At 35.8% G+C, this 25,588-nt stretch overlaps 4 protein-coding genes and 1 long non-coding RNA gene across 5 annotated transcripts; 4 read left to right on the plus strand and 1 right to left on the minus strand.

Moving 5' to 3' along the window:
* The first annotated feature begins 864 nt into the window (after positions 1-864).
* Bub3 (mitotic checkpoint protein Bub3) lies at positions 865-2,041 on the plus strand. Its single transcript, XM_075311110.1, has 2 exons — positions 865-1,137; positions 1,192-2,041. Exons 1-2 carry the CDS (start codon positions 946-948, stop codon positions 1,978-1,980), a joined length of 981 nt encoding a protein of 326 aa, XP_075167225.1. The 5' UTR covers positions 865-945; the 3' UTR covers positions 1,981-2,041.
* Positions 2,042-3,157: 1,116 nt separating this feature from the next.
* On the plus strand, positions 3,158-3,971 carry Blos1 (biogenesis of lysosome-related organelles complex 1 subunit 1). The gene is made up of 3 exons (XM_075310597.1): positions 3,158-3,329; positions 3,397-3,469; positions 3,532-3,971. Exons 1-3 carry the CDS (start codon positions 3,269-3,271, stop codon positions 3,776-3,778), a joined length of 381 nt encoding a protein of 126 aa, XP_075166712.1. The 5' UTR covers positions 3,158-3,268; the 3' UTR covers positions 3,779-3,971.
* On the minus strand, positions 3,793-6,142 carry tra2 (transformer 2). Its single transcript, XM_075310596.1, has 8 exons — positions 5,993-6,142; positions 5,853-5,929; positions 5,665-5,799; positions 5,244-5,343; positions 5,052-5,180; positions 4,547-4,722; positions 4,382-4,485; positions 3,793-4,319 (listed from the first exon to the last, which is right to left on the minus strand). Exons 1-8 carry the CDS (start codon positions 6,098-6,100, stop codon positions 4,303-4,305), a joined length of 846 nt encoding a protein of 281 aa, XP_075166711.1. The 5' UTR covers positions 6,101-6,142; the 3' UTR covers positions 3,793-4,302.
* Positions 6,143-9,379: 3,237 nt separating this feature from the next.
* Positions 9,380-10,159, plus strand: LOC142238015 (uncharacterized). Its single transcript, XR_012722612.1, has 2 exons — positions 9,380-9,890; positions 9,957-10,159. It is a non-coding gene; the product is annotated as an uncharacterized LOC142238015 (long non-coding RNA).
* Positions 10,160-15,910: 5,751 nt separating this feature from the next.
* Positions 15,911-24,738, plus strand: LOC142238536 (small subunit processome component 20 homolog). The gene is made up of 5 exons (XM_075310220.1): positions 15,911-16,040; positions 16,093-21,439; positions 21,505-23,363; positions 23,437-24,111; positions 24,178-24,738. The coding sequence occupies exons 1-5, from the start codon at positions 15,996-15,998 to the stop codon at positions 24,610-24,612; spliced, it is 8,361 nt and encodes a 2,786-aa protein (XP_075166335.1). The 5' UTR covers positions 15,911-15,995; the 3' UTR covers positions 24,613-24,738.
* Positions 24,739-25,588: the final 850 nt, after the last annotated feature.

Here is a 25,588-nt window from a genome sequence, read left to right on the forward strand (position 1 = left end):
CTTCTTTTCTGTGATTGTTTTTTAAACAGCTCATGACAGTGTTGCACATTTTTGGAGATATCCTGGATAGTCCTACACGGCTTAGGGTATCCAGTGCTAAAAGAAAACAGCCCTAGTGAACTTATCTCAGATATTGGTCACACTATAAGTTAAGTCCGTAGGCATGATCGATACTGCTGCATGTTTATGGGATCGATAACACATTTACCGATTATTTAGTTATTGCCGACAATTCGTATCGATTGGCCACACTGTAAGATTCCTTACAAACACAGACATTTCTTCCAGGTTATTAGTTTATCCACACTATAAGTTAAGTCCGAAGGCATAATCGATACTGTTGCATGTTTATGGGATCGATAACACATTTACCGATTATTTAGTCATCGCCGACCAGTCGTATCGATCCGACACACTGTAAGATTCTTGACAAACACCGACATTCCGTCCGGAATAACTGATAGTCTGTAATGCGCTTTACAGACTATCAGTTATTCCGGACGACAGTGCTTGTGTCGAACATATCCCATATATCGTGCACATTATAAGTTAAGTCCGAAGACATAATCGATACTGCTGCATGTTTATGGGATCGATAACACATTTACCGATTATTTAGTCATCGCCGACAAGTCGCATCGATCCGACACACTGTAAGATTCTTTACAAACACCGACATTCCGTCCGGAATAACTGAGAATCTGTAAAGCGCATAAGAAGACTCCATTCAAAATATGCGCACAGTGCCATCTATAGTTTTGTTTGCTCTTACAAAACGAGAGCGACAATTACTGTCGTGTACTCAGTTGTCTTTGTTTATTGGACCAACAGCTGTCATAGATTCAGCCGTTCCGCCATTCAAACATCTCGTGAACACAACCAACTTTATTATAAATGAAATTTTAGTGAACACCGCCTTAGAAGAAGGACGCCAATCAAAAGAAAATGAGGCCTACAGAGGTAAAACTGAATAATGCTCCAGAAGATTGGATATCAACTGTTAGATTTGGTCCAAAGTCGAACCAATACTTAATTGCTTCATCATGGGATGGAACTGTACGATTTTACGATGTTGTAAATAATGCCGTAAGGCAAAAGTTTGTTCAAGATGCCCCCGTTCTGGATGTGACTTTCATGGTAAGCATCAAATACATAAATGATATGGAGATATTGACTTTCTTTTAACCACAGGATGTGGTGCATGTTGTTAGTGGCTCGTTGGATAACCAACTACGTTTGTACGATGTAAATACCCACACAGAAAACGTGGTGGGTGCCCATGATGAGCCTATACGTTGTGTTGAATATGCTGAATCTGTAAATGGCATATTGAGCGGTAGTTGGGATAAGACAATAAAACTTTGGGATATGCGGGAAAAACGATGTGTTGGAACTTACGAACAGTGCAACGGAAAGGTGTATTCGATGTCGGTCAACGACGAGAAAATCGTGGTAGCAACTTCAGACCGGAAAGTTTTAATTTGGGATCTGCGCAAAATGGAAGAATACATGATGAAGAGGGAATCATCACTGAAGTATCAAACGCGATGTATTCGTTTGTTTCCAAACAAAGAAGGTTACGTAATGTCCTCGATTGAAGGACGAGTTGCTGTAGAATATCTAGATCCAGATCCAGAAGTACAGAAACGTAAATTTGCTTTCAAATGTCACCGGAACAAGCAAGATGCTATTGAACGCATATATCCAGTCAATGCCATAAGTTTTCATAATGTTTATAATACCTTTGCAACAGGAGGATCCGATGGATTGGTGAACATATGGGATGGCTTTAATAAAAAGCGTCTTTGTCAATTCCATGAGTACGACACATCAATATCATCTCTGAATTTCAGCCACGATGGCAGTACGTTGGCCATAGCTTGTTCATATATGGATGAATTGGAGGTTCCGCCAACAAATGTTCCCAATCCTGTAATGTACGTGCGCTATGTTACCGACCAAGAAACGAAACAGAAATGAATATTGAAACTGGTATAATAATTAAGTAAAATATATTAAAAAGTTTAAACAAGACTCGAAATTTCCTTTTTGACATTTGAAATATCAGTTTTGTTCGGAAAGACGATGTGAATGTAATGCCCATATTTAAAACAATTTCTTGTCAGTATATCGAAAGAATTTACATGATAAAAGATAGTTTGATTTAACCATTATTAATGTTTTGTTGACTAAACTACAAGAGTAGCTTAACCAACAGAGGAAATATATATATGCAAAGCTCTTGAGACTCCACATTCCTCATCAGTATCCTCTACTTGCAGCGAAATTATCAACCAATTATCAGAACAAATTCGAATATCAGAGCAAATAAACCCCAAGTGAATGAATTACACTTGGAGAAAAGTCCAATTCATTTAACTTTTTTGTTGAGTATTACAAATCACGAATTTCCAGTATATTGAAGGGTGTTATTCAGATTTGAAGTCTCAAAACGATAAACTTTGAGAAGTCTAAAATAGTTTTCAGAATAATATTCAAAGCAATATTCGAAAGCCGGACAGTAGTTTGGCTAAAGAGACTTCTTACCATTCGTATACAAGAATGATAAAAGCGAGCCACAGATAGTCTAGTCCTGTGGCGAGTTTAAAATCAAGTTAGTAGCATAACCTTGTTAACTACCTATACATGAATTAGATGGCCAGAGGACAACTATACTGGCGCAGTTTGGACACAATAGATAATCGATCCAGTATATTGAAGGGTGCTATTCAGATTTTAAGTCTCAAAACGATAAACTTTGAGAAGTCTAATATAGTTTTCAGAATAATATTCAAAGCAATATTCGAAAGCCGGACAGTAGTTTGGCTAAAGAGACTTCTTACCATTCGTATACACGAATGATAAAAGCGAACCACAGATAGTCTAGTCCTGTGGCGAGTTTAAAATCAAGTTAGTAGCATAACCTTGTTAACTACCTATACATGAATTAGCTGGCCAGAGGACAACTATGCTGGCGCAGTTTGGACACAATAGATAATCGAAACGCAAAGGAATATTCAGGCACCAACTAGCGATGATTTTTATTTATTTTTGCATCTGCGTATTAGTAGCAGCCGAATTTTCAGTCCGTGGATATATTAGTACTACCTTATTCATTATATCATGGGCTGAATATAGAGAAATTAGCGGTCAGCTGTTTCCAACAGTTTGGTAGTGTCTGCTATACGATTCACAATCTTTTCATGAAGTTTTGAACTAGTATATAAATATTAGATCAACAAAAATAAACAATTGTACCACTAAAAACATGTTGAATTCCATGGCAAAAGAACATCAAGCTAAACAGGCGAAAAGGAAACAAGAACAGGGTAAAAATAAAAAACATATGTAGGCAATAGTATATTTGAACAACATATGTATAATTGTATAAAACAGAAATACGACGGAAGGAGGCTATCGAAGCATCAAACGATTTAACAAAGGCTTTGGTAGAACACCTTAACGTGGGGTATGTGTTAATAATATACTGCATAGATCATACATTTACTATACACCATCGCTTTGTTTTAGGGTGGCCCAAGCTTATTTAAATCAGAAAAAACTAGATGCCGAGGCAAAGCAGTTACATGTTGGAGCCACCAATTTTGCAAAACAAACTCAACAGTGGTTACAGTTGATTGATAACTTCAGTTCCGCTCTTAAAGAATTGGGAGATGTTGAGAATTGGGCACGAAGTATAGAAACAGATATGCAAATAATCCAGAGCACTTTGGAAATAGCCTATAAAACGAATCGTCAAATCCAACAGAACCCATAAAATCATTACCCCAATTCAGTCATTTCACAGTTTATTGTAGTCTTTTGTTTATAAAAATGCTTATATCCTAGTAAAATTAATATTATTGTGATACGACACATATTAGGAGAGCAAAACAAAAATCAGTATAATAGAAATATGTCATTGCATATTGTTGAATCCATTTAACAAAGATTAACTATCTAAAAAATTATTTGGAAATGAGTTTGGAACAAATGTAGTGTGTAGTGCATATTAAAAACCAATAAATTTGCATGAATGTAAGACTATAAATTGAAAAATAAACTAAGCTATGTAAGAAACCATTGAAGCTTTGTAGAACACAACTATTGGTTGCAGGATGTAGAAATCGTGTCACGGAATTCAGGATGCTAACTTCTGTTTGCTGTCAATGTTCTACTGTGCCATCATTAGGCTCCAACCACCCAATCGAGCATGTAATGTGCCTGGAACTTATTTCGAATTCATAATGAAAATAGTAGATCAAAACTTAAAAGTCGGTTGAGAAAAGGAATATGATTCATTTAATAACGATGCCGACCTGAAATTATGAGAAAATCTTTTTTACCACTATTGTTTCGATATTTCCTTAAAATTACATACGTGGAGTGCGTGAGCGACTACGACTGCGACGATGACGGCTATAAGTCGTGGGAGACGGAGGAGAATGTCTACGGTACTGATGACGATTGCGATTAACAACGCCCCTAAAAAGGAAAGAAGTTATAGGGAAAATTCCATGTAATATATGCATTATTTTCTGATTACTTCGTTGGTCGCCCCCTGTATACACCAGGAGTGGGTGTGTGAGGTCTCGCCGTGATGGAATATGCAACACGTATACGTCTACCATCTACTTCCAATCCGCAGCACTGATCCCTAGCTGCTTCGGCATCAGCAAGATATTTGTAATAAATGAAGCAAAAGCCGCGGGAACGTCCTGTCTGTTTACAAATGAGAACAAAAAATATGTTATTTAGATAATGGGTCCAATATACGTTGTTAAATTTGCCAGTGGAGCTTAAATTGGCATTATTTACAAATTACATTAGGGACTATGATTGGTCCACCCATAATTGCATTAAATAACGACATGTTTATTGAATGTAACTGGCATGCCTTTTACTTTGGTCAAAATACTCTTGACTCAAAGTTCATTTAATGCAGTTTTAATTTTGTTTTTATAGCCTCCTTTAAATCTTTTTTTTTCATATGTATTTCGAATGGAAAAATTGATTATGGGGCAGTTAATTAATTAATCAATGAAACGTACCTCCGCATCAATTACTACTTGTATTCGTTCAATGGGTCCAAATTTTCCGAAAATTTCTCTTATGTGTTGTTGTGTGGTGTTAACATTCAAACCGAAAACGCCAAGACATCGGCATGGAGAAGGTTTTTCCTAAATCAGAAAGAAATACATATGCAATTATCCCAAAAATGTGTTCAACAATTGTATGCTTACTCTATTATTGCGGTGGTTTCTATTATATGGTGATCGTGATCGAGTCCGTGAACGGGGTTTTGTGTTGAAATTGCGGCGGTTATAACGTGGAGATTCCGATCTTCATCGAATAGAAAACAAAAAAACACAAGTAATAATCAAACAGCTCACAAAATGGCTAGGAATAAAAAATCACAATATTCTTGATCTTTGATATTGAAAATTTCTTGGAAATATTAATTCGAATTTGGGCATTCTTCTTCAAGGGGAATTGAGTTGTCGTGTTATATAAAATTTGTTGCATTGATATTCCCTAAATACACATTATGTACAATTATTTTTGTGTTCTATTGTCAATACTTCCAGTCGTAATTCAATATTGGAGATTTTCAAAATTATTATGAGGAAAATCCAACCTAACCTCAATCCTATCAACACTTACCTAGAACGACTACGACGATTATCAACAGAACGTCGTCGGGAGCCATGGCTTCTTCCTGGCGGTAGTGGTGGTGGTGAGGGAGGATGCCGGTGCTTGGATACACTGTCGGAATATCGTTCCCGGTTGTATGAGCGTCTACAAAAAACAATAAATAAGATTTTGTTGCAAAAACTTTAATAATTCCTCACCGATGACCGCGTCTGTTATCCGGCGAGCGGCTATAAGAACCTCGAGGGGTAAGAGAGCGGCTACGTGAACGAGGACCCTAAAAAACAGAATTTATGAAACATTAAAATAATTTGCACCATATATAAACAACGTTACAAACCATTATATTTAGCAAACTTATGTCCTCAGTAAAAAATGTAAAATTGTTTGACTGTTGTTGACAAAGTACAAGCTTGACAGCAAAATAAAGGCAGACTAGATTTGGCATAGACAAGACAAAGTGGTGATTAATTGTTTGTATGGTAGTCACATGCGGAGATATGTTGTACGTCGTTTAGTTTATGCGCCGTCCAGAGTATAAGTTATTCCGGACGGAATATCTGTGTTTGTAGAGAATCTTACAGTGCGGCCATTCGATATGAATAGTCGGCGATGACTAAATAATCGACAGATGTGTTATCGATCCCATAAACAAGGAGCAATATCGATTATGCCTTCGGACTTAACTTATAATGTGGCCAATCTATGGGATATGTTCGACACGAACACTGTCATCCCAATAAACAAAAGCATTGGAGAAATGCTTATATTCAATACGCTTTCAACCATTTTTTCAAAGAATTAGATTAGAATTCAAGTTGAGAAATTGTTGAGAAAATCGACATTACCCTCTACAGTAGAGTTCAACACGTTAGCAACAATTTCTCAACATATTATCAACAACTTTTCAAACTAACAGCCTGTTTCTGTATGTCGAACGAGCTCTATCGATCGACTGACAGCCTGTTTCTGTATGTCGAACGAGCTCTATCGATCGACTGAAATGGAAAAAAACAGCTGAATTTATAACCAAAAATCAGCTGTTTCTATGCATTTTAGTCGATCGATAGAGCTCGTTCGACATACAGAAACAGGCTGTGAAATGAAGAGAAACAGCTGATTTTTGGTTATAAATTCAGCTGTTTGTTTCCATTTCAATCGATCGATAGAGCTCGTTCGACATACAGAAACAGGCTATAAATCTCATTTTAATGCTTCAAACCTATTGAACCATTTCTTGAAAGCAAGCAATTTGCAAGGCCATTTGATTTAATGTTGAAGATGGGATTCACTATCAAATTGATATGGCGTTACCTATGAAAAATGTTCATCCTTGTGTTTGTTGGGGTCCGGATAAACTTTTAAAAGCTGGTACTAAGTTCGTGGTTTCATATTGGAAACAAAAATCGAAAGTGCAAATTTCTATGAAGATAAGTTTTTTTCTCTTTGATATAACATAGGAAATTACATCGTTTAGCCGCCTTCGCCTGCTATGTGTTCATTCTGTAGTGTTTGTTTACAAATAGAAACACGTGCAGGAAAAAGTTGGCAACACTGAACATAGACAGACGTATATTATTTTGCGGAAAATAAATTTCATTTAATTTTATATTTTCTTTGGTAATACTGTTGACCCAGGCAATTCTCCTGCAAATATTGCAAAGAATATGCCTGGCCGTATCCCACACGATATGGAGTGTGACGTAGCGGAGGTAGAAATACTCCCATCAAATCAACATCAACAAGTGGTCATTGCCGGCAACAATAACAATGATCAAGTCAACGACCGTAAAAGGCAGCGGCTTGAAAATGCATTACAACCAACAGACATTGTTATTCCTGACCTGTCGGAGAAATTAAAAAATTACCAACCCACTGACCAGAACAGGTTTGGCATCCTTGGAGTGTTGGCTGATGTCAATATCGAATGTCCCAGTACCAGCTCGCAACCACCAATTAAAAACAACATCAACAACAACAAAACTACACAAAAACCAAAATGGTGTCCTCCCATTTACATCTATAGGTGGGTACTATGTTTGTTGGCACGAAAAAAACTTCACTTAACCATTCTTTCGCGTTGAAAAATGAGAGTGTTGACAATACATTTCGAACGAAGAAAACAGCTATTTTGGAGCTATTCCGCGTTTATTTCTCCGCAATTTAATTGACAACATCGCCAAATGTCATACTATTTTTACTTATACATACGCAGCAGCTGATTGTTTACATACACGCATTCATGATAATTGTTTTGAAAAGTGTTTTTCTACCAGTTTTTGGATTGTTTTGCAAAAAAATCTCATACAGCACTGGACACTAATAATTGTTAAGAATAAAGCTCTAGCCGCTCTACTCCTGGTGTCTTACCACATTCTGCAACAGCTTTTACAACATGTGGTACATTGTCTTCTTCAGCTTTTCCAAATGGATACCGTCAATTTGTAACGCACATCAAAAAAACATATAATTCCGGTGTTATGCTAACTTTTACATCATGCGCAGCAATGGACTCATTCATCAACAAACTTAATTCGTTGGTGTCCACAATATCTACACAATCGCATTGCAATACCATGCTGTTGCCGCCTCACTAGCAATTTCAAATCCAGTGGTCACCACCACGGTTCCCACAAAGGATAATAACGCCATTTCATTTGCCAATGTTGTTACATCGGGGGGAACAACCAACTTAAGCCCATAACTCAAGTTCAAGGGTAGTTCCTAAGCCAAAGTCACTGTTCCCGACTTATATTTCGTCACAAAGGGATGTTAGTGTTCTATACCAGACTCTTCGTTGACTGAAATTAATACATTGAGAAGCAATTGGCTGGTTTACTGAAGGATGTTATACTCTCCCAATGTATAAGTTCCAATAACTATTTCAGTCACGTTATGAAATTCAACCAGTGTTTTGAATTGATAAAATGCAAGAATGCCGCTAACTGAAATTTAAAAGCCACAACGAAATTAAATCGTTTTATTCCAGCCTATCGCAATCTTTTTGGACAAATGATGAATACAAGAAAATTATTTTGCTATTTAAATAAAAATTATTTAATTATTTGCTATAAACATTTATTTTGGATATAACTTTGTTCAGAAAAATTTACTAATTTTATATTAAAAAGTATAAAACGTATAAGACCACCCAATTACTTATACCCAGGTATATAAAAATAAAACAAGTTCGATTATAATTTTATTATGATTTTTTATTAATTTGTACATTTATACACTAATTAAAGACCCTAGAACACAATGTTTTCTTTTCTGGATTATCAGCTTTCTTTCACTAATATTGTTATATTTAAAAATTTTTAATTATCATTTCTCATATTTAGCTTTCATGTTGTTTCCATTAAAAATTAAAATTGCATTAACATTTCTTTTGTTCAGTTCTCATTCATTTACGCCTCTTACACACAAAAAACGAGCTCGCTTAACAAATAGAAAAGGGAGCAATTACGAGGAGCGGTAAAATAATAAAAAAAATACAATTCATTTCTTTGTAAAAAATGGGTGTTGAATGTAGAAGCACTGGGTTTACAGAGATAAGACGAAATCGTTCTTAAGCATATTTTAAAAAAGAAATCTTCATCGATTACATCTGCAGTATTATGACAATTAGCTTCTTCTACTTCTTCGTGTTCTGTGCAAACATTATGTTGCATAACATTAGTCAATTCTAAATTAGCAGGGGATGATGATAAATGGTGGGCTGGTTGTATCTCTACAATATGACGCTGATGGAATGCTATTGTTGCTGATGGCTGAAGCGATGATGGTACTGTTGTAATAGGCGGAGTTTCCAACGGGCACCGGTCGCCGATTGGAAACTCCTAGAAGACATTCCTTAGGGGTAAAATTTCACCCGGCCACTTCTTCGCCAGCAAAATCCAATTTAACAACATCACCTGGTAAACATTCCTCCACATCAACTTCATTCTCTGCCGTATTTATACGGTTCAATCCCTGCCAGCATTTCAAAGTTCCATTTCATCTTCATCGCTACCACAGACTCGTAAATGTCACTACAACCATCCTACTGTGATGGGGGGGCAGCATATCATAAAGTACAAAATGTACTTCATACATGTATTTTGCCATCACTACTTTTACAAAAGCCATTTTATTTTTTGTGAAACGCCAAGCGCAACCAGCTTGTTATATTTTATTTAAATAAAAACGAAAATAAAGTTCTGAAAACATAGATTTTACGCTTAAAATTGTGAAAGGTATATTGGTGAACAATTTTTGATTTTCCAAATGGATAAAGTGATTGTTTTTCAAATATTTTACAGACACGCTGCCTCCATCGAATAAAAACACTGGCTGATAGACGCAGCAACATGTAACTCGCTACTTGTAACTCTACATCATCATTAATGCAAAAAATTATGTTAAATGTGATGTGATAGTGGTATAAATGTTATATTTTTAAGAATTTGTAAATGATTAATCAAATTAATAAATATCTAAACAAACGTGTTTTACTCGACCACAATGATTCTTTTACCACTATCTTAAAATGTGCTTTTTCTGATTGTTTGGAGGGTCTCTTATTGGCGTCGTTCTAAATTGATCTATAAAGGCACCTAATAATTGCACTCATGCGAAACCTTTTTGTAGTAACTTGGCGTGGTACAACTTCTCAATAGTGACGGCGCTTTTCCGACGAGTTTTTGATATCGTATATGATTGTTTTCGACGTACTGGGGATTCTCAGAAGCGCCCCCAAATTCAAAAAATGTTGGCAGGGATGTCATTGTAATATCTGGACCAGACTTAATTTCCACGGTAGCTCCTGCAAAAGCCATTGTAGTGGTGGGAACAACAACATTCGATCCAGCTGCTGGTGATACTATTGTGGATGATTGTGAAACCACCATTGCATTAGTATTGCATTTGTATTACTAACGGCAGCAACAGTCGATATTGCATTTGAAGAATTAGTAATAGTGGCTAATGTTGGAGTAGTATTTGCTGCCACCCCAATGGGACCACTCACTACTTGGGGGGCCGTTGTATTTGGTTGTTGCAATACAATATTTGCGGTCACAGCCACTGTGGTCGTGGCAGGTGTTGAGGGTGCTATGTTGGAGTTGTTCACTGTAGCTGATGTAGTGGCTGCAATTGTGGGTGTCAGGGATGTGAGGGCAGATGCTACTGTGGCAGAAACGGCTACAGAACCAGATGCTGTTATATATGTTATATACATATAGCACTCCGTTTTTTTTATTTCGTCAATCTAATTGCATTTTTAAATAACAACGCGAACCACTTTTGTATTCTAATTTAACACAAATCATTTGAATAAATCAATTATTTCTTAATTCACATTACAAATGGCGCCATGTTTTGAAACTAACTAATCTCAACATATGGAAGGATTTAAAGCCGACCTAATTAGGGACTATGCACTTTATGTCAGTTTTTCAACTCGAAAAAAACAAAGTACCACAAATGAAAAAATATTTCGGTAGTTTTTCGCATTTTTGGTTTTGTATGGGATTTCGCTTCGGAAACCGAACATAGTACCTACCTTATAATGTGAATATAAAAACACTAGTTGACACTCTTCGGAGCACAATTCCAAAATTTTCATTTAAAATCAAAAACATTAACAAAAATAAAAGCAAAATTTACTTTGCAGATACAACTGTCCATACCTCAATGATGGCAATTTTAAGGGAGAAAAATATTCATTCTTATTCTTTCACACCGAAAGAATTGAAACAATCATCTCTAGTATTGAGAGGTCTCACTTCTGACACTGAAATTGATGAAATAAAATCTGAGCTAGATACCATTGTTCCTGACACTGTAGCAAACATAAGCAAATTCACAACTACAAATTCCATAAAAAACAATATTGACACTGGCCTTTTCCTCGTTTCTTTATTTCCTGGAAAAATAGTAAGTGATGTTTCTAAAATAAACAGTCTACAAAATCAAATAGTTGTATGGGAAAAGCCGAAAAGAAAAGAAACGGACATACAATGCCGTAGATGTCAGAGATGGGGTCACACTGCAAAAAATTGTAACTCTAGTTACAGATGTGTAAAGTGTGATCAAAATCACAACCCTGGTGAGTGTCAGAGAAAGCGAGAAGATAATAATGAACCTTTTTGCAATAATTGCAAAGAACCTGGACATCCTGCAAACTGGCGAGGCTGCCCCACTTACAAAAAATATGCAGCAGCCAGAAAACAAAGAATTGCCAATGCGGCAGAAGAACGTTCCATTGCAAGGAACAATGTCCAAAGTGCTATTGGTGTTTCACGTATCGTCCCAGAGCAAAGTTTTGCCAGTCTGTTTAATACACGTCCTGTATCAAGTCATACAGTACAAAAACCATCCATCATTGAACAATTTATGAAATTAAGCTCACTTTTCCTTGAGCCAGAAGAGCTGTCAATTGAGCAGGAAATAAACATATTCCTGTCTGAATATCCAAAGATGCAAAAATCTGAGGCCAAAGCCGAATTTATTCGTATCCTAAACAAGATTAAAACTAATTATGGACCATAGAGTCATAAATTTTTTAACCTTCAATATAAGATCTCTGGTTGATTCCAGCAGACAAATTGACCTCAAAAACACTCTATTTCACAATAGAATAGACATTGGTTTCATTCAGGAATGCCACCTGAAAGGAAAAAGAAAAGTTAAACTAGATGGATACAACTTTGTGTATGACAACTCACCATTGGGTGTTGCTGTAGTTTTAAAAAACACATTTCTTTATGACAAAGTTTTATTAAATGATGTCGGCATCAAAACATCCCTGATAAAAGTCGAATCTTCTTTTAATAATACCACAAAAAAATATTTGTTTGGGTCTGTTTACATTCCATGTAATCACCCAGCTCAGCAACTTGAAAATGATCTGGAAAAATTACTTCGTCTTTGTCAAAATTTTGATGCTTTTGTGCTGGGTGGAGATCTCAATTCGAAAAATTCCGCATGGGAAGATGTCATCGAAAATTCGAATGGTAAAATACTTTACAATTGGCTGGAAAATCGTACTTTGGATGTTACCAGATTATGTGATTCTTCTCCATCTTATCCGAATGGACCCTCTTATCTCGATCATTTTTTGGTCAGTCCTCATCTAATCAGTAGAAATGTGGTGAATTTTCAGATATCATCATTACCATCATTCTCAGATCATTTCCCACTTAAACTGAATTTAAAACTTCAACACACTGGCTTCCTTCTGAGAACTCCAAATACCATAATATCATATAAAAACACCAATTGGGATAATTTTCGCCGTGACTTGGATTCTGCCTCAAATCGATTGTTGCCTCCACACAATAATAACTTGGAAAATATCGAAATTGATGATTTAATTAATGGATTCAATGAAAAATATAAATTGATACATAATACTCACTCCCAACAAATCCAGATCGTTGATAATAAATTCCCGTTGTCAGAAAGAACCAAAAAACTATTCAAACTTAAACACGACTGGCAGAAGCAACTAAAAAAAATCTTTCATCGCACAGGAAACAGAGTGAGTATTGAGTATACCATTCTTTCGAAGCAAATACAGCTGTTGAAGATAATCATAAAAGAATCCGTTAATATTGAGCAAGCAGAAAAATTTAATAAAAAATTACAAAATATAAAACCTGGTCCGTCCGCCTTTAAGGAAATATACCAAATAACTGGTAAAATAAAGTCTCCATTTTGCAGCCAAATTTCCATCAACAATGATGTTTCCAAGAATCCCAATGAAATAGCCAATTGTTTTCAACAATATTACAACACAGTGTTTCAGAGAACAATTCCCCTACAACCAGTTTCGGATTTAAATACAAAAGTACCTGCATATATTAGTGCCACAACTCCACATATATACTCGTTTGATGATGACTTTAACGCTTCTCAAAATCCTGATAATCTCCATTTTACTAATATAGAGCGGATCGGAAACATTATCCAGAATATAAATAATAAAAAGTCAAGTGGGATAGATGAAATCTCAAACTTTATTATAAAAAAATTCCCCAGTGCAACATTAAAGCTACTTACATGCATTTTTAATCACTGTATCAATAATGGATATTTTCCCTCTGTTTGGAAAGTAGCAAAAATATTGCCTATTAAGAAAAAAACGGATAGTGCTGAACCGGCAGACTTTCGTCCAATTTCTCTCCTCTCTAACATTGGGAAACTTTTTGAGCATGTCCTAAAGGAGAAAATGGAAAATAGTTACATAATTGATCCAATTCCAAATTTTCAATTTGGTTTTAAAAAGGGTCATTCCACCCAACATGCACTTTTGAAATTTCACAATGATATAATTTCAAATCTCAACTACAAAAAATGTACTGTAGCCATTGCATTAGACATTCAAAAGGCATTTGATTCTGTATGTCATATGGGAATCTTATACAAACTTGTTGAATTGGAAACTGACCCATTCATTGTGAAAATGCTTATCAGCTATTTTACGAACCGAAAATTCTCCGTAAACATTCAAGGGATATCCTCCAGCTTAGGTGAAGTAAATAGCGGGGTACCTCAGGGCAGTGTCCTGGCCCCATTTCTGTTCAACATTTTCCTGAATGATTTTCCACACACTCACGAGGACTCTCAGGCAATTCTCTATGCAGACGATTGTTTAATTTACGCCCACAGCACTTCCCCGGCAGAGGCGCTACACAAAGCAACACAACACCTCCAGCTCATTAGCGACTTCTACGTAAAGTGGGGAATAACAATTAATGCATCAAAATCTGAAGCAATATGTATAAGAAACGCTTCCGGTAAATGTCCCAGGTTTGTAGTCCCTGAGAGCAAGTCACTGAAACTCACACTTAATGGCATCGAAATTCCCTTCGAGACAGAAATAAAATATCTGGGAGTCACTTTCGACAACTTGCTAAAGTTCAACACTCATGCCCGATTATCGCTGAAAAAGACAAAACGTATACTTGGGTCATTTTCATACATTCTGGGGAATAAATACTTACCTCAAAAAACAAAGCTCCTACTATACAAAGTAGCCATAAGACCAATGTTGATATATGGATTTCCAATCTGGTTCACTATCTCCCCGACAGTGGCTAATGAATTAGAAATCTTTGAACGGAAAATATTAAGAAAATGCGTCAACAAGCATTACCAAAGCCGCGAAAAAAAATTCTCCAACTCCCACATTTATGAAACATCTGGAGTCCAACCATTATGCAGGTACGCCCTCAACCTCCAGCGTTCATTCATCGAGAGGCTTGCCGCACATGAAAATGAATTGTTGAGCACAATTTACAACATTGAAGAAAATGCTAATTGGTCTGATTCTAAATACCTCTCGTCTGTTGCCATCATTAATGAATTACTTGACAACGAATCAGTCAATCTTACCTTGCCGCAATTCTTCCAGAAAACGACACCTGGAACACATAGAGGATAAATGATAATTATAATTAACTCTCTCTTATAAACTAGTCTATAAGAAGAAATACGTGCAATTATTTATATTAGACCATAAGTCATATTACAATACTTACGTACCTGCCCTATGCTCATGCATATTCGCTTCAACTGTGATACTAGTATAAAAAAAATACTCACCATTGTACTCTAAAAGCTATTATATTAGCCTTCGTCGCTAACATACAATTTGTTAATTCGTTTTAAGTGTTTTTTTAGTCGTAGATTTAGTATTAAACATTTATTTATTTTAACAACAGACACTCGCGCTCTGTACGACAACAACAAAGGTTAATGAGCAAGCCTTTTTTTTCATTCATCTCATGTGCCATGTACGCACAATCGATTTTTTTCACTATAAAGCAAGAGCTATTTTACATTATTTAACTGTGTATTAGAACAAGACAGATATAGTTCTAAGTTTACCACTAACTTATCGATAAGTTCATATCATCAATGTAATCGAAATTAATAAGTCTCAAATAAACATACTTACTTACTTACTTAACACGTGCACGCATAGGAAGAGTTACCACTTAATTCGTTTCTTCATCAAATCGGTATATGAATGTGATTAAAAGCACGTCGAAAATAAGGATAAACTTTTAAGAGTACCTAATCCAAATAAAAAGCAGTATTTATTTAATTTTACATGTTATCTACTATTATTACTAATTCTTGATGAAGGTTCGATATAAAATTGTACTAGGACACAAAATAAATCATATTTGTGAAATACTGTAATTGAGGTCTTTTCTGGGAATTTGATCTCAAAGGAATCTGGCATCATTGCTATTGTATTTTATCATTTTAAAATGTACTTCTGAAAATGTGCGCTTGCAACAATTGATGGAAAATTATTAAATAAAATATAAATAAATCAAGCAGGAATCATGGGTGACTTTGGTGAAAAAAGTAAAAAATCAAACACATTTCAAGTAAGTATAATCAGTTACATCGCATGACTTTCCTAATGTGATCATCTTTCAGTTTAAAAGTTTCGCTGAACGTGTTAACGAGATCGATTTAAGAAGTTTGGCTTTGTATCACATTGGCCATGAAAATGAAGAATTATGCGAGGACAATGAAACTTATTTCCACCAAACACTCAAAAAATGGATGGTTTTAAATTTGTCTACGGAATTCTCTCAGTTTACGAGAAAGGTTCTGAGGATTGTCACTTTACCTCAATTGTTGCATCAAAAAGATTTTGTGGTGGACATACTTCTGGACAAGTTGTCATGTGCAACGAATCTTTCATTACAGCCACTTTTGGAGTTGCTCTATGTATTGGCCAGAGATTTGCGTGAAGAATTCTATCCCTACTTTCAAAGGGTTTTGGATAGATTAATTTGCCTACTCAATACCAAGGATGCTGAGCAATTGGAATGGACACTGGTTTGCCTTGCGTATTTATTCAAGACATTAAAACCCCACTTGAAGCGGAACATTGGGGTAGTCTTCCATAGCATTTTGCCGTTACTGGATGAACGGCGGTACGAGGAACATGTCACTAACTTTGCTGTTGAGTGTTTCTCATTTATTGCCCGCGATGTAAGAGACTATGACAAATTTCTTCAATTCATACTGGCCACAGTGGCGCTGGAGCAGATTGAAAGTATCCAGGGTTGTGGTCGTTTGCTATTTGAAATAATGCGTGGAGTTAAGGGCCAATTTCATTCAATGGCAGGTGATTTTTTGCAGTTTATCTTTGAAGCTTTAGTTGGAGATAAGAATATCAAAAGCCAACAATTGGAACTGCTTCATGACATAGTAAAATATGCTATATCACAACTCTTGAAATTTATTACACCAGCGCAAATGTCATTGTTCTGGACGAAACTTTGTTTGGTCGCCGATTGTAGCAAAAATGTGTCCACTTTGAAATGTTTAATGAGAATAGCTCTACAGGTTGTAGAGTACAAAGAATGCCGGTATCTTACGGACATGGATTTACTTGTGGTTACCATCCTACGGATAATCGGAAATGCTCCACAAGAAAATGATTCGGATGAAACATTGAGTCTATCCACCATGATTATTACCACTATATTGCTATCGGGCTCTTCGTTGGTAACTCAGTTGGATACAAGTCGTTTGTTAAAGAAAGCATTGAGTATTAAACAACGAGATATATACGACAGTTTTGTTTTGGCCATGGCATTGCACGTTCAGTTTGATATATTTATCTTGCCTTCCCTTGTCCAATATTTCGAAAGTAACTTTGATTTGCAATCTATGGAATTGATGGCCGAAGTAGTTTTGAAAAAGCATCCCCTCAATTTCAATGCTGTTGCGATACAACAATGGAAGTCAATGGAAATAAAAGTGAACTCTTTGGAAACATTGGAAAAAATCAAAGATAATATTGCAGTCATGGACCTAGATCATGCAATGATCGAGCAACAATTACTTCTACTCATTTTAGCACCACATCTGAAAGGATTAAAAGTTGAGAATATACAAAGGCGTGTGGAATATCTAATGGGGTGTGTAATCAAGGAGTTAAATTCATCAAACGAAGCTAAATATCTGAATATCCTAACGCTGCTTATTGAAATTGAATGCCAATTGAATTCCTCTCCATCAAAAGATGTATGTAGTTTGCTGAAACCAATTTTACTGAAAAATTTGGAATACAGAAATGTACTCGGATGTTTGGATCTGTTGATTTATAAAAATCCAAAATTGTTCAAGAATGACGCTGATATTAAAATATCATTAGCCAACATGCTACAGCATCATGATCACAATATGCGTCTCTTGTCCTGCCACTCACTGACTATTCTACACAAGGGCCAAGAAACAAAAACCCCTTATCATATATTTTACCAGGCAGAGCTAATCGAACCCAATGTTCACAATTACAGAGAACAGTTATTGCTGCTACAAAAACTTGAGCCACAAGCCGAGTTGTTCAAATCGTTTGAAATTGAAACCACTAAGTTAGACTGCATTCGATTTCTGCTGGGTTTGTTACATCATAATTTCAAGATAATTTGGGATCCTGTACTAAAACTGTTAGAAGACTATGTGAAGCAAATAGACACTTCTTTGTTTTGGCCTATCTATCAGGAAAGTTTACAAAAAACTCTAGAAAAAATCGATTACTCTAATGACATCCGGGAGGAAAAGAAATCTGTAGAATATTTATGGCAGTCGAAAACATTGAATGCCGTATTACCCGGATTTCATGAACTAATGGAGACTCAGCAGCAATTGTTAAATTACAGAATTTTACTGTGGCAACGTTTGCCCCATTTTGGAAAACTATTTGAAATAAAAAACCGGGATTTGGTGGGGCTTTTTTTGAAATTTGTAGAAGAGGAGTACAAAGAACATTTGGAAAGGAAGGAAAATTCTTGGGATTTGACAACTACAACTAAACAAATATCTGTTCTGCTGCAAAATGACGATGAAGAAATAGCAGATGATGGAGATGACGAATCTGAAGAGATGATACACAAATTTAAGAAAAAGTCAAAATTATCCCTCAAAGATAATTACTGCACGAAATTCATACTACAAACATTACAGTGTAAATTGTCTGTTCTCGCATCACAGCAGAATCCTAGAGCTTTGTTTAGAGAACCCGAACTATGGCTATTCTATACAGAACTTCTTAGAGGTTCCAATATTCAATTGCAAAAGTCAGGCTTGGATTGTATTATGTCATACAAGTCCAAATCACTAATGCCGTATAAGGATGTACTCTACAATATTTTGGATGAGAAAAAATTCAAAGATGAACTGTTAAATTTTAAAGTGGATTCCATATCGGAGGATCATCGCGAGCAGCTAATGCATATCCTTTTAAGATTACTCTACGGGAAAATGATAACGAGGGGTTCTCAGAAAGGGCTTAGTCCTCAACAAAGAAAATCGGTAATCCTAAGATTTTTGGGCCAATGCAATATCAAAGAAATCGAATGGTTTTTACAAATGGCTTTTGGATTATATAAGGAGTTTACCGAGGAAACAACAGACATTGCGTTGATATCGAGCATGGTGAACGATAAATTCAACCTCTCTTCTATTTGGTCTCCAAAGAAACTCCAAAGTGTAGTAAATTTATTGGAGTTGATACGCAAGGAATTCGGCGGAATCATGAAAGAAAAATTTCACTATTTTATGTTGAAACTTTTAGTATTCATCGGTGCCGTTTGCAATGAAGTTTCCAAGCAAGACGTTACACTATTACATCCCAAAATGCCAACAGTTTTTCGAAATCTAAAACAGAATTCATTACAAAGTTTGCATAACTTTTTCCAGCATATCGAGGAATTTGAATGGACGGACGAATTGATTACATGCATTACGGATGTCTACGTATTTCCCTCTTTAGATAAATTGCCTTTGGAGAGCATACACACGCCCACTGCTCTACTCAAATTGTTATTGATGTGGGGAGAGAAACCGAAACATTTCAAATATTTGAACCAACACTTCCATGTTTCTGGAAAACCAATATTTCATTACATTATATCGCTTCTCTTGAATGATAAATCGAAAATTGTAGTACGGAAAGCCATAATGAATTTAATCGAGAAATTGCTTGTCGCATCGGAAACCGATGTTGACTACTCAGACGATGCCTTAAAGCTGATTAAACCCTACATCCCCGAAATACTGCAAAGGCTAAAGATGAATTTTTCGTCTCGAAGTTCGAGACAATCATTGGACAAAAGAGATTTGAATATATTGTCAATGTTAACAAAACACGTTGAAGAACCTGAAACCTGCGATAGTTTGCTGCAGCTTCTATTGCCCATTTTAATAGCAAGGACTCATTCTCAAAATAGCAATGAAGTTGTATCTCAGGTAATAACAACTCTGTCAAATCTCATAAAACGTTTGGATATACCGGAATTATACATAAGAAAGATAGCCCCACTTTTTGAGCAGATATCAGAGGTGACTGCCCGTAAACAATTGTGTGACTTAGTTGCCGACATCGCTAAGATCAAACACAAACAGTCGCCTAATTCATCCCTTAGCAAGCAATTGAAATTCACTGCTCGAATAATGATTTTGCTAAATGCCTGGGACAAACGCTGGTTGGAGCAACCGGACTATGAGAAACGTTTGGATGCATTCAAGGAACTGAAACTGCAGATAGAAACTCCTGAGGGCATGGATTTAGATTTGGGCATACTGGTAATTTTCAACTGTTTCTACTTCCTGCGTCACGATAAAGATATAGGCTTACGTGACAATGCTAGTGAGCATTTGAGACAACTACTGCCACACTTGACCAACAAGTATGCTAACGATAAACAGCAAATTGATTATTTAGTTGGTGATGTATTCATAAACCTGATAAGGCGTATTATAAAGGATACCAATGAAAATGTTCGTAATGAAGGGATACGTTTGCTTGGTGAAATGGCTAGAGAGTGTGCAAATTCCCATGAAATTTTACATGACCTGCAACCACTTGGGGATAAGATGGATTCTGAAGTAGATTTCTTTGAAAATGTGATACATTTACAATCACATCGCCATGGTAGGGCGCTTCTCAAATTCAATGCCCATGCTGCTACCCTAACTAAACCGCTCAGTTCAAGAACACTCACTCAGTTCGTATTGCCCTTGGCATCGCGATACCTTTTGCAAGAAAAATATGCCAGCAAACACACTCTTGTCGATGCGGCTATAGAAACTGTAGGTGTTGTGTGTCAACTTTTGCCATGGCAATATTATTACACAATTTTGCGCTACTACCTTTTGAAGATGCGTACCTCTCATGAATATCAAAAGCAATGTGTAAGAATAGTTGTACGAATTTTGGATGCCTTCCATTTTGACTTGTCTTTGGCCCAATCAGATACGGATACCCTAGAAAAGTTGAAAACAACCATATTGAATTCATCAGACTCGCTGGAAATCAGTGAAGAATGTAAATCAAAACCGGATGGAAAAACTGTTGAAGACGATGAGGACACTGAGGAAGATGATGATAAAGATGAGGCCGCTGACAAGGAACCAACCGAGGAGCATAATCTAGAAAAGGATTTGGAAAATGGCAAATTGGATGAAGAAGAGGAAATTTCGGCAATAATATCTGTTGTTAAGAATGAATCATGGATGAAGCAACCAGTGCTCCTTAGTACTAATGCTTCCAAAAGAGTTCTAACCACAATTACGACGATATTGATACCAACATTAAATCGCTCAATAACTGAACAGTCTTCATACGATAACAAACACAAAGTAAATAGAAAAAAGTTGAGCATAGAACGAGAGGAAGAAGAAATTTTAAGAGTTCCCATTGGTTTGGCCCTTGTTAAACTTATGCAAAAGTTGCCGAAGGATCTAATGGATACAAGTTTGCCAGGTGTGTAGTTGATTATAATATTTCCATAGAGATTTATAGAATAAAATGTGGTTTAATTTTTCTAGGAGTTTTCATGAAAGTTTGTACCTTCTTGAGATCACCCTTGAAGTCCGTAAGAATGTTAACCCGTGACATTCTCAAGAAGATCATGCTGTGTCTTGGATCGTCCTATCTTTCTATGTTGGTGAATCATTTACAAAATCTTTTAACTAGAGGCTTCCAAGTACATGTTTTATCTGTAACACTGCACGGAGTTCTGGAAGCTTTGCGAGATGTTATCCAATCGGGCGACATTGAATCTTGTCTCCATAATTTGCTCGAAGTAGCGTTGAATGACATATTTGGCGATATAAGTGCCGAAAAAGAAATAGATAAACTGACGTCACACACCCCCGAAGCTAAACCAAGCGCAAAGAGTTATTTGGTGCTACACATAATCGCACGAAATATACAGGAAACATGCCTATTGGACATGCTTATACCATTCAAAGATCACTTAGCACGTTCCAAATCACGAAAACTCACATTGAAAATTCAAGACTGTTTTGCCAAGATAGTAAATGGACTTGTGGAAAATCCATATATTTCCCGAGAAAGTTTACTAATTTTCATATATGGTACTATTTCGGAAAGCATAACGGATCTTTTGCCAGGAACTCAAAGACGTGTTCTAACCGAAAACGAAAAGGAGAAAATGAGACGTGCTAGGCCCGATTGCTTCATAATACAGCCATTGCCTAAGTACCGATCTGGAGCAGTTAACAAGAAAATACAAACGAATTCACAAGCTAATGCCCATATTTTAATTGAATTTGGCTTGGAAATGTTGTACATTGTGTTAAAGCGCAAGAAATTACAAAATGTTGACTATGCACCATTTCTTAATCCGATATTACCATTACTTAAAGACGCATTGAAAAGCACCCATGTCCGAGCAACTACATTTGCTCTCAATTGCTTTTCCACTCTATGGGTGGAAGAATATGAATTGAAAGCCATGGAGGAAACTGATTACATAGCTGGCGTGGTGGAGAGAATATTTGAAATTTTAAAAAATTTCTCTACCTTCGGTGCCACAAAACAAGAAGATAATTTCCAGTTGGTGAAGGCGACATTTAAAGCAATTGTTGGTCTAATAAGGAAGTGTCATTATTATAATCTCACCGAAGAACAAGTGGACGAATTAGTTTTATACATAGAACAGGATCTACATGAAGGTGGCGATAATCAGACCATTACCTTCAACCTATTAAAGGCCATGCTTGGCCGCAAGGTAGAGTCCAAAGCCATTCATGATATTATGAAAAAAATAGGCGATATGTGTGTAGTCTCACCTTCAGACTATGTACGCAATGAGGCTAGAAATCTATTAACCATATACGTAATGGAATATCCTCTTCATAAAAGAGTAGATCATATTGTGAAATTTTTCTCTGCTCAGCTATGTTATTCACTGTCCGCTGGTCGGCTGTCTGCAATAGAATTTATTGCTACAATTGTCAAGAAATTCCCCTTGGTAATACTTGCAAAAAAAGCTGAATTTCTATATTTATCGCTGGGTACAAGATTGGTAAACGACGAGGAACCAGAATGTCGAAAAGCTGTAGCCAACACAATTGAGTTGCTAATAAACAGATTAGAGAAATCTGATAGACAGCATTTGTTTGACCTAACGTTATTATTCTTGAGTTCTAATAATAAACCATCCGTTCGAGAAATGGGAGCTGCTCTATGTTCTAGATTTCTAAACTCGGAGAAACAATCATTCGCACCTCGTTTGAAACCATTGCTTCCGACTTTAGTGATGAGGTTGACGTGTCAAGACAATCACCAATCACAGGTAGGACGATTTGTAAGGGCTCCAAATACAGAATCCCTAGGTGATGGCGAAGATAGCGGAATTCCTAGAAGAAAACGAAACAAGGTAAGTTTCCTTTTCTTATACTGCTTTGTAGTGGGATGTTAATCCAAACGTATTCCAAAAAATTTGTATAAAGACCAAAAAATTTAGCGAAGAGAACGCGAACAACATTTTAGAGAAAGATGTTAATAATGCATTGACCGATGAGCAAGACATAGAAGAAGATTTGGAGAGAAAGCAACGATGTTTGGACCATGAAATTATTCAAATACAGTACTGCATATTGAAGATATTCGAATATTGTTCAACAGAGTTGATGAGGAACTCTGAACTTGCAAACACTATTGATGAATTAGCCTACGGTTGTCAACGTTTATTAGCTCATGACCACAATTGGGTTCGATGTAATGCTGCGAAAACAATTACTCATATATTGAGTGGCTACAACTTTGACTACGTCGGTCGCAAAATGTCTCAGAGTAACATAGATGATTCGATTGAAAATGCAATCAAGTTGGATTTTATTTATTTGAATCCAGAGTATGACATAAAATCATTGGTTTTAGATTTATGTGCTCAAATGATTCCGGGAGAAACCTCACAGTCAATGATAGATGAAATTGTAAAAATATTTTTGTATGTGGCTTCCATGTTGAAGGATGTACCATTTGCGATAAAAACAGAGTCTAATAATGCCGAAGAGCCTACACCAAATGATTCTCTTACCAAAATCAATTTATATTGGCTAATGAAGAATATACGATTTCTTATAAATAGGGAAGTAGTTAAAGCTTCTCATAGTACTTCAATAGTAAGTCTTAACCACAGTTTAGCTATCACTTTCAAATGTAATCTGCCTTTTTACTTATTTTCTTAGAGAACAGCATTGTTCACTCTCCTGGAAAGTTTCATCACTCTTCTAAACTTGGATATACTGTTAAAATTAGCACCATCGATTATATCGGCATTAGTTCGTGAAATGTCAGAGGAAGATCAAAACATTGATGCAGATTTACATAAATTAGCATTGCGTGTTGGAAGTCGCTTAAGAAAACGTATTGGCACAGATGTCTATGATAAATTACGAGCAAGTACACAAATGAAGTTGATGATACGTCGAGCTGATAGGAAAAAACTGATATTGCAAGAAAAAATTCACGATCCTGTTCGAGCGGCTAAACGTAAAGTTGCAATAAAAGAACGTAAAAAGTCTGCCAAGAAATTGAAAACAAGTGTAATGAGAGGCAAGGCAGCAGATGTTAAACAAAAGTTGAAGAAACGAAAACGTAAAGCAGATGATAGTTTGTTTTGAATATAGTTTATATTTTTATATATTTAGATTGTTAGGTTTTATTTTAATAGCAATGTATATATATATGCATACTACTATGTATATACGCTTTTTAATGGATTGGAAAATATACCAGTTAAAAAATAACCAAGATTTTTAACCTTCGAACGAACGACATTTATTTACATTCTTTAGAATTGGTCAAACGATCACCAAGCTGGGATTGTCAATTTCAGTTCCACAATGTTAGTGCTATGCTGTTTGGACTTTGAGATGATAATAAAATGATTGGTATGGCAGAAAAAAAAAACATAGAATTGTAGTACCCACTCTATAAAAATTCGATCAATGCGGGTGCCAAGTTCCTGTTTCGCGAATATTAAAATTAAAAATGTCTTTGAAATTAATTGTTAAAAAATGAGTAATAATGAACAAAAACTCTAAATTAAAAGTGAAGAAATATGTGTAACGTCCAGTAAGTTTTGATTGCTTTTCGGCTCGAAAAACGAGTTCGAAATAATCCTTGAAGTACACTTAATTCTTTCTATATAGATAAGTGACTTGATTTTACATAGACCTGCGTTTTAAATTTAGGTCCCTACTAAGTTCATCATTTACACAGAAAAATCAAAACTAAAGGTGGGTATTAAGTTCGAGTTTATCCGCTAAAAACGTCATTTTTTCACGATTACTTTTCGTTAATAATCCATTTTAAGGAATACATACTTTGGGAAAATTTGCTTTGGGCAAGTTATAATAAAATTTGCAACAAATATACATAATTTTATGCCTTTTTTTTACTGGTTTAGTTTTCACTTTAGCGATTTTAGCGGCTAAACTCGAACTTAGTACCCACCTTAAATGTGTAAAATTTTCGCTATAATTTTTTTCTTCTAAAATAATCAAAATTATAAATTAAAATCAAATATATACCTTTAAAGTCTTAACGAAGTCTCGATGAAAAATAAAGTATGCATCAATTGAGTCAAAACATCTG

The sequence above is a fragment of the Haematobia irritans genome, chromosome 5 (genome assembly GCF_050003625.1).
Source record: "Haematobia irritans isolate KBUSLIRL chromosome 5, ASM5000362v1, whole genome shotgun sequence".
NCBI classification, from domain to species: Eukaryota; Metazoa; Arthropoda; class Insecta; order Diptera; family Muscidae; genus Haematobia; species Haematobia irritans.